Source organism: Platichthys flesus, chromosome 1 (genome assembly GCF_949316205.1).
Source record: "Platichthys flesus chromosome 1, fPlaFle2.1, whole genome shotgun sequence".
Classification (NCBI taxonomy): Eukaryota; Metazoa; Chordata; class Actinopteri; order Pleuronectiformes; family Pleuronectidae; genus Platichthys; species Platichthys flesus.
Window position 1 is genome coordinate 12894447 of NC_084945.1, and position 12581 is coordinate 12907027.

General features: G+C 39.5%; 1 protein-coding gene across 2 annotated transcripts; it reads left to right on the forward strand.

Moving 5' to 3' along the window:
* Positions 1 to 5467: 5467 nt before the first annotated feature.
* On the forward strand, positions 5468 to 12296 carry btbd10b (BTB (POZ) domain containing 10b). Of its 2 annotated transcripts, XM_062385109.1 has the most exons (9): positions 5523 to 5602; positions 5973 to 6126; positions 7090 to 7286; positions 7692 to 8007; positions 8218 to 8320; positions 8805 to 8925; positions 10070 to 10267; positions 10356 to 10466; positions 11273 to 12296. In XM_062385109.1, the coding sequence occupies exons 2-9, from the start codon at positions 6026 to 6028 to the stop codon at positions 11599 to 11601; spliced, it is 1476 nt and encodes a 491-aa protein (XP_062241093.1). In that variant the 5' UTR covers positions 5523 to 5602; positions 5973 to 6025; the 3' UTR covers positions 11602 to 12296. The 2 variants fall into 2 exon arrangements, with proteins under 2 accessions (XP_062241099.1, XP_062241093.1); XM_062385115.1 differs by lacking the exon at positions 5973 to 6126 and having other exon boundaries at positions 5468 to 5602.
* Positions 12297 to 12581: the final 285 nt, after the last annotated feature.

Consider the following 12581-nt stretch of genomic DNA (forward strand, 5'->3'; position numbering starts at 1 on the left):
GACATTGGCCCATGCAGTGTGTAGCTGAATGGCATTCATACAAGAAAGGGATGAGCAACTCGGTAGCAGATGTGGAGGTCTGACCACCCTGAGGCACAGATCGACCCAGTGCTCCCAGTGGATAATCTCAGCTGGTTTTCTAACTGTAAGCCCTCAGATGTTTTTTCCTCTTCAGACGTTTTCAAACCAAACTGACGATGACTCGAATGACATCACTAGAGGAGGATATTAATCTGACCTCAGACAGACCCTCCGGAACAACAAAAGTGTTTTACTTAAATGGAAGAAATGTTTCGTAAATCAGATATCATCATATTGATAATGATCATCTTTTGTTTTCGTGATAGTGATGATTATGATGATTGTGAAGTAAGAAGCTCTCCGCCGGCTCTTTCTTTGTAGTCTGTGGACTCGATGCTCCGTGTGCACAACAGGGAAGCAATCCTAACTTGACACCACCACCACCTGTGCCTGGTAGTCAGATGGACATTGCAAAAGTGTGTGATAGATTGATGTGAATGTGATGATCTACATAAATGTGACTCCGACGGGACTTGACATATCCAACCTGCGAACCTGTTTCATGAAGATATGAAACATTTAGTTTGGCCAAAGGACCTCAAAAAGGTCTCTGAGAGGAGTCAGATATCTGGATGATTTACTGCTGTACCAGAGTCTTCCCCCTTTCATGAGCAATAAATGTTATCTGCATGGTATGATGTAGATATGTGTTCTATGTGTTTGTTTGGTGTCACTGGCAAAGGCAGGATGATGTCAACAATCTAAATATACTCTATTTCGTTACATGATACGCTTGAGCAAGGTGACCTCATTTCATGACAAAAGTAACTCCATTTATGGGTTTCGGAGAAAGCATTGCATGGATCTGCTGTCCTTCCACACCTTCAAACCTACAACAGAGTTGAACCTGTCGCTAATGAGATGCAATAATAAAAGAAATCGTACCTCTTCGAATTAGGAACTAAAGTTTTTTGCATTTAATTCCCAAATTGTTGTGACATTATCTTCATCAAACGGATCTAAATGCAGTAGGTATGACAACACATGATATACATAGAAAAAATGTTGAGCATAACCATCTGATAATCTATATAAACACTTTGAGAAGCCAAATGTGTACAGAGGCAGCCTATTTACGGCCAGCAAACTTACATATAGTTCAACAGATGAGTCATTTTTACTTACTTTGTGACATGAGGGTGACCCATGTTAATGATTTGCGTGCAATTCTTCCCATCAATCCCTGTCAAGTCCTCCAGCACACACCAGTGGCATTCCATCACTGAGATGGCTCACATTCTGACTGCATGAGGTAATGAGAGCAACTAGTATACTACATGTGCATGAAACATCTAGCTCAGTTAAAAGCACAGGATGGGGAGGGCTGACAGGGTCACATGGTCAGCATCAGGCCCCGCGTGGTCTCAACACTTCTGTTTCTCCCACGAGGAGGACCAGCCTCAGTCAGGTTGACTGGCCTGGCCCCATGTATAATAACATCACACTATTATTGGCTTTTCATCGATGTCTGCAAAACTAAAAATGAATATGAGAATTTGTTGAAATATTTTATTTTGCAGGCTTTTTTTTTGAAGAACAAGGAACAGTTATATTGGATGAGGTCTGGCTTTGCTTAGATTATTTAAGTGTGCACCTTATCAAATCAGGACTTGTGTATGGATTTATATATATGATTATATATATATGATTAGCCCCTTTGTGCAAATTGTAGCCCCTTTATAGCCCCGATCCCCTTTACAGCCCCGATTTAGAAACATCCTAGATCCGCCAATGCTGAATAATACTTCTGACACTGGATTCAGCTATTGACATATATAATACTTTGATATGGCTAAATTATGGACTCACTTTGAAAATGAGATTAAATGATGCAGTGCCACATTTAAAAAAAGGGTTACTATCATTGAATTTAATTTTATTAAGACTACATTAAATATTGCAGACAAACAGATCCAATAACCTGCAAGTAGGCAAAATTGCTACTGCAAATGTGTCCCATATTGTGCAGGGAACCTTAATGACAGAAAGATATAGGTCCTTCTGTGGCACCTACTCCTTCAGTCATGGCATAGCCATTCCTTTGCCACATTTAGAAAATGTCTTTCATGGTTACCTAATGCACCTTGTGACACAGTGACAAGGTTATCCACAACCCATTCATCATAAATACTCAGTTAACGGTGCATTTTGTTTTAAATGTCTCGTTGAACCATGGATATACACAGGGGTGCACCATGGAAATCCACACTAGTATTGCATCATACATGATTTCTTTTAGAATAAAAAATAGATATAAATTTAAAATATGACTCTTACAGGGGGAAAATTATGAAAAATCACAATTCCAATGATGTTTTGTTTTTGATCAAATGTGAATCTGTTCTTCTTTACGTTATATAAAGACAATTTCTGTGACGGCTTCATAGCTGATGAAAGCCTGGTAATGGACAGGTTCTAGTGAGACTAAAGCAGATTTGGAAAGTGTGGGACCTTCAGTCAAAGAGCAGGTGCGGTCTTCTGATCTATGGACATCCTGCACTAAAAAATTATCCATTATCTCTTCTCTGATCTTCTCTGTGTGCAAGTAACTGTTAATCTGCTCTGAATTGGTCTCTCTGCTTCAGACCCTTAGGGCTGACCCACTTGCACTTCTTCACGACCTTTAGATGCTTGCATGAGGTGAACCATGAAATGAATTGCATTGCTAATAAATTCAAAATGACAGTCATTGCCTTTTCAAAGAGTATATGTTTTCACTGCAGTCCCAATGCATGACACTTGTCTAATTCCAGGTTTTCTGACCAGTAGGATCAGATTTGTGCAATAGTGCTTCATCAGGTTCACATAAGCATCACAACAAAACTGAGATCATTCAGCCTGAAGGGTGAAAATGGAACAAGTTCAAAAACAGTGTGACGAGCAGGGCGCTTTGCAGAGGTGTTGACAGATGAGTTAGTAGTGAGCGGTGGTGGTGGTGGTGTCATGCAGATGCCTGTCCCCATCGATGCATTTGAAAAGTGACATCGACAGAGAAAATGGCTTATTGATGACCAGGGGAGGGCCACGCTGCGTATAAAAAGAAGAACCCTCTTCGCACGAAAAGACTGATCAAGTTTGACTTCGCCTCACTGATTCAGTAGTTCCTCAACAAAACCACCTGCAATACTCTTCCTGGATATAAGGACAGAAAACCTGGTAAGAATGGCATGACAGTTGAGGAGTATTTGGTTTTTTAGATTCAGGTATGATTAAAAAACATCAGGGGATGTAATAGAAAGAAAGAAACTACATTTTCTAACCACTTTCTATTTCATTGTTTTAGTTAGGAAACATGTTTTCATTGAGGTACTTGGAAACTTTGGTTGTGATCTTCTTCCTCACCAGTTTGCACATAGAGGCTAAACCATTGAGGTAAATACAGTTTTCAGTTTGTGCAAAATAAATCATTATTATATCAAATGTCATTATTATTATCATTAATTAAATTATTATTACAATAAATAAAGTACTGATTATAATAGTTAACAGTGGTGTTCTCTATCTTCACAGAAAGAGAACCATCAGTGAGGTACAGCTCATGCACAATGTTCGGGAACACAAACAAGTTGGAGACAGGCAGGACTGGCTTCAGGAAAAGTTAAAGGACATTGTTGTTGCCAGCGTCAAACCACAGCACGGACCCACAGGAAATACTAAGAACGTATTCCCAAATGATGTTCTTGGATCCAACACATGGAAAAGTTGAAAACAACTTTCATAACAATCCTAACCATCTGACCACTATAGAAGCCCCATTCAGTGAATACTTTTTTCTAGCTGTTAATATTATTGTTTTTTACTGTCCATTTATTTATTTTGTTTAATCATCTAATTATTTCTATTCCTTATTTGCATTCGTATTTTGTTGTTTTATTTCTTTCTTTATTACCTGTACTTTAAAAATATTTAATTTATAATTGGTCGATTCTTATATATTTTATTGCATTTCTTTGTCTGTCTAGCAACATGATTATAACAGGTTAGTAACTCAGGCCATTAAGAATGTAGACCTTCATTCACATTGTTTTTTGTTAAAATATTGTATTATAATATTTAAGTTGACTTGTACTGACAACATGAGTCAAAACTAAGTATTTAGAATATACAGTATGTTGTTAACTGTAATGTACAATATGCAAATAGGGACCAATTAACCAGCCAGTCTTACATGCATTGTTTCATTGTTCATCATTGGCATCTTTTTGTGTGATTACTTGTCATGCTCATTCTCAGCTTGTGCTTAATTTAACTAGATTTATTACAAATAACTTTAGACTCAAATAAATTTAGTCCAAAATGTATGATCTTCCTTATCTTGCATTAACACAAATAACCATATGACAACATTATTGTTTCAAATAATATGACATTGCTGTAGCGGAACTGTGTACATTTGTGTTCTCTTTTTTCACACTTGAGTTTTCTTTTATATTTCTTCTTCTGGTATTAAACTAGATCCTCAAAAGTACTAATACTACAGTGAAAAATAAAAGACCTACATTGAATCACCCCCGTGTTAGAGCTTTCATTTATATATATTTGATCACTTACTTATACAATTATGAATGTGTAAGAATGTTACTCTCAGCTGATGTTGAACTAATTTATATTTGGGGCATCAACTGATAATTGTTTCCATTTGCCTATCGATTAATGTGTTGTTTTTTAACCAATGCAATAGTTTTATCTTTTATAAAATAATTCAAATATTGCAAAAGTTTTGTCCGAATTACCAAGAGAACCAAGTGACACCTTCAACAATCAGAACTTGATCAAGATGGTTAAACTTTCACCCAACACACCATTGTTTGCTCTGATCAGTGTCTCAGTGTTCTGAAGACAACTTTAATGTGATTATATACATTTTAATGTATTAGCTCTAAGGTGAGATGGAAAATATTATATTATGCAGCAAATTGCGATAGGCCTACCTGTTGAAGTCGGTCAACTCCAAATTCCATCATAGATTTACAACACAATATGGCGTTTTCAATAGAATGATAGAATGGAGCACACAATATAGACTGTTAAATAATTTAAACCATCGCAAACCATCATACATATATGGAAAGTGAAAATTGTCCGGCAATTAATGACACAACATATATATGAAAAGTAAAAATAGTTTTGTTTGTCTTTATATATATTTTTTATTATTATCATTATGATTTCCCTCATGTTTGTTTTGTTTGTCTCTTTCTCCAGAAAAATTGTGTCCTACTACCCAGTTATATATAAATATCCCTATCCGTGTAAATGCACTAATTGGTGAATATAGGCTAAGAAAATAAATAAAAAGTAGAAAAGATTAATAAATCGGACACCATCTTTAAAAGACTGTTTATTTCTCTGTCACAATTTAGAAGCAGCCGCAGCGACTGAAGTTCGTGCTTGCGTCATGACGTCGCCTTCTTAACGGCCGTCACGTCAAGCATGACGTCAGGTCGGTGTTTTGAAAGGAGATGGCTGTTAGCTGCCGAGCTACTCGGATTAAATCTCAGCGGAAAACACAGACAGCTTGGTGGGTGTATTTTTAATATCATTGGACTTTACCACGCATCGTGTGACTGCCCATTTGTCAGTACTGTCATGACTGCGTCAGTAGCCGCTCAGCTTCTCACAACATTGTATTAACTGCGTTATGACGCACCGCTAGCAGCGCCAGCTAACGTTAGCTCTCGAGGTAAATGCTAACACAACGCGCTAGCTAACACGGTCGTAAGCGGACTCAGTCTGACAGCAACGGTGTCAAGAAGACTTTGTTCCTGAGTGTGGCACCGGCGACCGTCCAGCTCCGTGTACAAGTCAGTCACAGACCAGTGTTCGGTCCGTGCTGTGTCAGGGGCTGATCGCAGGACCGAGCTGACTTGTTGATTTTTGCCATGAATCAGATTATGAACGGTGAAAGCTCCAGACCGGACTCCCCCCTGTCCCTGTGCGGCTGATGGCAGCGCGTCTGCAGTCATATGACAGCAACTCCAGTGACACCGAAAACTGGGAGCGAAAAGCGACGAGCCGACCTCGCAAATTCTGCAAGCATTCGAGGTGAGCCAGCTGCCAACCTGATCCGCCGGAGCCCCGCAGGTCACCGCAGGAACGTGGTGTCAGCTGCCGACGTGCTGGGCCATCGAGTGCTCTCACATTTGTTACTGTAATTTAAAGTGATGATGTGCTGTAAAGGTTCTGCTCAGAGCTGCAGATCGCAAACATGCAGAATCTAAATATCTCTGTCTCACATTATGTATCTGTAAGTTGTACAGAGCCCCTGCATGAACTATTGCATACTGCACTATCATGTTAGGGCGAAGTACTCGTTTACTATAAGGGTATATACTTGGCAGCTTATCAGGTGTACATAGCTTAAATTACTTCAGTATATTAAAACTGATCTGCAATAAATCATACCTTCATGAATATAAAAGGCAATATTTGCTGAAACAAACCCAGAAAACAGAAATTAAATCATCTGAATTTGAGGTTTTCTCTAAATATTTAATTTAATGCTGCTTTACGATTTAGGTGAATTGTATCTATTGGCAGGAATTGAATATACGATAATCCTTTTTTGGCAGCATGTTCATTCAGAAATCCCGTCAGTACCCTCAGCTTGGATGTGGAAACAAATAGGGATTGCTACTGTCTGTCAGCAGTTTGCGAGATAATTTGGCATTTCAAGGATTATTCTCTGTTGGCTCGACTTTGCCTTATCTTCAATTGGAATTCTGGGACTCTGATTTTCCTTCATGTTCTTTAATTTCATACATTATGGTCTTATAAATCTTAAATGTAACTTGTTAGAACATGCAGAAACCCTGGAAACAGTTTGTTAGTCATTTTGGAGGCTCCTGGTTGTGGTGCTGTGGAATTGTATGGTTTTAAACAGACTGGTGAATTTAGACAGCCCAGGGTTAATGTTTAACGGTGTCTCTGTGTGTCCTACTAAAATGTACAACCCTAAACTGGTCTTGGAAGAGAGAGGAAGGTTACAGATGCTTTTGTTTCAAATAGCACCAGTCAGGGCCGAGCATCTCGACTGGAGGCTGAACAGAAGAAGATGAGCCTGCATGGTGCCAGTGGTGGCTGTGACCGTTCACGTGACCGCCGCCGCTCCAGCGATCGCTCCCGGGACTCCTCACACGAGAGAGAAGGCCAGCTCACCCCCTGCATCCGCAACGTCACCTCACCCACCCGTCAACACAACAGTGGTGAGTATGCATGGAGAGAATGGAAGGCTTATATGGATGTAATGGTAGAGGTCTGCTCTCGGCAGCTACCGTAGAGAACAGCTGACTGCATTTATCAACTCACAGCTCAGACGTGGTTTACAGCTCTGAGTTTTTGGCTGTGGATGGATAAAGTCAGCACTAATCCACATGTTTGTGTTAAGAACAAGTCAGCTTGTACTTTGACTCTCTGGATACAAGACAAGATGCACCTAGTGGGGCCCTTTCCAGTCTGGTCAGTTTAGATCATTACTCAAATGGGTACTTAAGATGGAACCATGGAATTTCATGAATTGAAGCACCTCCAAATCAAACTATTTATTTTTGTCTGGACTTCTGTTTCTGATTGGATGCCTAAAGTCATTGTTCTGCCTGTCTTATGTGTAGAGCGAGAACGAGATGGTGGCCCATCATCGAGGCCCAGTAGTCCACGGCCTCAGAGGGTCTCTCCCAGTGGCTCCAGCAGCAGTGGGGTAGTGAGCAGTCGCAACAGCAGTCTGTCCAGTACTGAAGGAACCTTCAAAAGCTTGGGAGTTGGAGAAATGGTTTTCGTCTATGAGAATCCTAAAGAGGGAGGAGCAGGCGCTGGTGTCGGGAACCGAAACATCAGGACCTCAGAAAGAGTCACTCTGATAGTTGACAATACGCGCTTTGTAGTTGATCCCGCCATCTTCACTGCGCAGCCCAATACCATGCTGGGCAGGTATGGTGCACTTTTATCTTCATCTTTCTTTGTCCTTTCTCATTGTAGCTACATTATCTATCTATCTATTAACTGAAAGTGTTTTTTTCAATCAGTAATGAATAAATTAAATAAATATGCATTTAAATATAGCCCTGATAAGTGTTATGGAATTTCAGGTGTTCCTTTTTTCTATGATGCAAATATTAAACAGCAGCTTCTTATTTTCAGAATGTTTGGATCTGGGAGAGAACATAATTTCACACGGCCCAACGAGAAGGGGGAATTTGAGGTGGCTGAGGGCATTAGCTCGACAGTTTTCCGAGCAATTCTGGTCAGTATGTCTCATATAAACATTATTTTTTTTTTACTCTATAGATACTTTGTGTTATGTAATACAGCAGGATTACCTTTAATTTCAAAAATGTCCATATAGTTACATTTACAACCCTTTTATGATCCACAAACCATTGAAAACTTTAAAATTGGATTTATGGATGTGTTATGTATGTTTGACTGCATTACAGCTAGCTATAAAAATAATCAACTAGTAACTGAGTGCACATTTTTTCACTAAAAAAGCACTCAGTAGAGCACATTCCTCCGCCAAGGCCATTCGATCCTACGTGTCACTGTAGCTCTTGATATAGATAAATAAAAATAGTCTGATCCTACAATTCATAGATCTGCAGTACTATTTTAATGAATTCTTCAGTATGTGTTTCAGAATGTAAAGATTAAAAAGTAAAGTTATAGCCTCCTTGACGCAGGTAAACAGGATAATAATATTTTATTTGTGATTCCTGTATAATTGACAGGATTACTACAAATCCGGGCTCATCCGTTGCCCTGATGGAATCTCCATTCCTGAGTTACGAGAGGCCTGTGACTATCTGTGCATCTCCTTCGACTACAGCACCATCAAATGCAGAGACCTTAGTGAGTATTTCCTTCAGTTTTGTTACACACACAAATTTCCTTTCTAAAGTGACAACTAGTGTTTTATGGTGTAGAAGGATTGTGCCTGGAACTGTTATGGCTTTAGTGTTTATTAGTTTATTAAGTACTTATTAAGCACTTTGTTTTAGTGTACTGAACTGGAGACGGGGCTGCTATTTTTGTTACTGAAACTGCCAGAGGGAATATTTCTTGAATTTAATGATTTTATTCAGGGTTTCAGGCTTTTCAAATGTATCAGTATTTGTTACTGATTATTAGGTTAACATTTTTATTTTACGAAGTTGCCTTAATTTCAATATTTGGTTTTAAATGCAGAACAATTTGTATTGATCACATTGTAATAAAATTACAAAATGAAGACAGAATGGAACCAATAACCACTAATGCCAATTCATCTGGGCACTCTCAGCCAGTGTGTCATGATGTGGTTTGAGGGTTTATGTGGCATCTCTTCTCACAAAAACATATTTTAGAACCATTAAGATAAAGTTGTTTCTGTGGACATTAAAGTTCTAGAGAAGCAGCTGTAATGTTCACAACAACAAATTATTAACCCAATGATGTGTCACTGGAAACAAATCTAAAATGTCTGTACGATTAATAATTTTCCAAGAATGAAAAACTCAGACATAAGTCAGAATCAGTTCTTCCTCCTGTTGTCCTCCCTGTGCTGCTGTGATTCAGTGCCTGCATGTTATGTGGTAGAGGGGGCGTGGGGGTTGCTATATGTTTGTTTTAAAGGTGGTTTGGCAAAGTACTTTTAACAGTATAGTTGTTGACAACCCAACTCAAGTTAATGTCACATTGTGCGTGTGAGTGCAGCCCAACCCCAGGTTGAGAATACAAAGAATCAGGGTAAACCGGAGTGGATTAAAATGAGGCCAAATAAACAAACAGATGGAAGTTGTGATGAAGTTATTTCTCTAATACAAGCCTACCTCAGATACTGTAAAGCTCCTTCTCCAGTTGAGATGAAGGCCCTGCTCCCTATCTGAGGAAATATGGTCATCGGCTGGACTTGATTGGCTAGACAGCCCGCGCCTATGGAAAGCACTGTTGAATGCAATGCATGATGGACTATCATTAGCTCCTAACCCGTGTTCCTGATCTCCTCTGTTGACAGGTGCCCTGATGCATGAGCTGTCTAACGATGGCGCTCGGCGACAGTTTGAGTTTTACCTGGAGGAAATGGTTCTGCCTCTGATGGTGGCCAGCGCTCAGAGTGGAGAGAGGGAGTGTCACATTGTTGTCCTTACTGATGATGATGTGGTGGACTGGGATGAAGAATATCCGCCACAAATGGGAGAGGAATATTCACAAAGTGAGTACACTGACAGAGAGGCACAGATCTATGCATGTACAAAACACAAATATGTTATGAACAAACATTTTTTATTTTCTCTTTGTAGTCATCTACAGCACAAAACTGTACAGATTTTTCAAGTACATTGAAAACCGAGATGTTGCCAAGTCGGTTTTAAAGGAGAGAGGATTAAAGAAAATACGACTGGGCATTGAAGGTAAGTGGAACTTGTCAGTGATAAATAATGAAATAGATTTAGCTTTTAGTGAAATTCATGGTATTTAAATAAGCCACGCTTGAGGTACTGACAGCAAAACAAGCTAAAGGTTTCACTAATAGCAGATGAATAATGTATGAGCAGAATACTACACTGACAGTAGGACTTGTTAAGTCCAGCAAAGGTTTTCTCAGACAAATGGAAAGAGAAAAAAGGAAAATACCACAGATCTGGTGGTTGTTGGTGTCGTGGGAAAGTGGTCAACATGCATTAAAAACATCACTTAGTTGATGTGGCTGACCCAAATGAATAAATCTAATGATGAAGTAGGTCACTGAGAGAAAAATCAACAGTGCAGTAACTCACTGTGCAGAAGTGTTTGACATTATGTTAAGAAGCAGAAAAAGCCATGTGTAAAACATGTGACAGCAGTGACCAGAGGCTCCATGTTCCCAGGATGACTGTCCAGGAGCCCGGTTGCCCTGTTTTCATGAACACATAATATCAGGAACGGCTAGAGGGCATTACTTTAATTGTGGTTCTGAATATTTACAGTAAGATAATGTGACATTTCAGTTTTATTCTTTTCAATAATTAGAAAAACATCTCTAAAATTCTGCTTTTTCCTTGTCAATATGAGTTATCAATTGGAGATCGATGAGGGGGAAAAGTGAATTTGAAGGATATAAGATAGAATAATGCTGCAATAGATTAAAATAACCACTTGTAAGCCAGTGTTTGATCACCTTCCCGGGGAAAACCTGTTAACATACACTGAGCTTATCTTGTCTCTGTGCCTCCAACAGGTTACCCTACATATAAAGAGAAAGTCAAGAAACGACCAGGAGGTCGTCCAGAAGTCATTTACAACTATGTCCAGAGACCCTTCATCCGCATGTCCTGGGAAAAGGAGGAGGGCAAAAGCCGTCACGTGGACTTCCAGTGTGTCAAGTCCAAGTCCATCACCAACCTGGCGGCGGCGGCAGCAGACATCCCCCAGGACCAGCTGGTGATGCACCCTGGCCCCCAAGTGGATGAACTGGACATCCTACCTAATCACCCACCAAGTGGGAATCATTACAGCAACAACTACAGCAACGAGCCTGACCCTGACGCACCTTCACCTGCTGTCTGACGAGGCTCATGTCCTCTCTCAATGCCTCCGCTCCTTTCCTACTCTTCTAGTCCATCTCCCAGCATGCTGCAGCGTGGAGCGCCAGGGGCACCATTACCATATTGCCTTGACACCTCCTTTGCAGCCTTAGAGCCTCAAGAACCTGGAAGACTATACAAGAAGAATCATGAGGGATAAAAGACTAGTGAAAGGAAAAGTTCACTATTATTATTTTAAATTTTGTTTTTTACTTTACAAAAGGAATTTATTTTTCTGTTTGGAAAAAAAAACTGTAAAACACTTATTAATAACATATTATTTACAATGTTCTTGTACCTTAATTTGATACGTTTTTTCACAGGTTTTAATATGATGATTATTTTAAGTTTGATCGTCTTGGGTGGCCTACTTACTAAATGTGCTTAGGGAGGAAGAAAACCAGACTCGCTAGTATGACTTTCTGGTCATGGAGAAAATCAGTAATCACCACTTAGTGTCATGATCTCCAGTTGATTCCTCTCAGATGTCTCTGAATCTTGTAATGGGATATGTAGTCATTGACTGGATCTGATATGTGATGTTATGCTCCTCCCGAGGCCAAGATATTAAGCAGAGGACAGGCTTTTGTGGTCAAAATCTTTTTGAGCAAAGCTTGAAATCGTTGTTAAAAAAAATAAAACTTAAAATCATGAAATAAAGTCATCAAAATGAAAAAATATCTTTGTATATTTGATCCATGATAGAGTCACACAGGGTTGATCCCAGATGTGATGAATCTGAGAGCGTCTGGGGAAGAGCTCTGAAGTCTCTGAATATTTAAAGATCCAGATTGCAGATATCTGAAGGCAGTAAGATACAGGATGATTAATCTGCAGCCTCTGATTTGAGAGCTGCCACATCAGAGCTCAGCGTTTATCTTCATTGACTCAGTTCTGATTAGAACTGCTGTCAGGTCAGCCATGTGACCAGAGGAAAGGTGCTGAAACATGTCTTATCCTGTC

Bases quoted from the DNA above. Each gene is read 5' to 3' on its own strand.
- btbd10b (XM_062385109.1), top strand. From the start codon at position 6,026: ATGGCAGCGCGTCTGCAGTCATATGACAGCAACTCCAGTGACACCGAA. The intron at 8,321-8,804 runs GTCAGTATGTCT...TATAATTGACAG, and splicing joins CAGTTTTCCGAGCAATTCTG to GATTACTACAAATCCGGGCT. The intron at 10,467-11,272 runs GTAAGTGGAACT...TGCCTCCAACAG, and splicing joins AATACGACTGGGCATTGAAG to GTTACCCTACATATAAAGAG.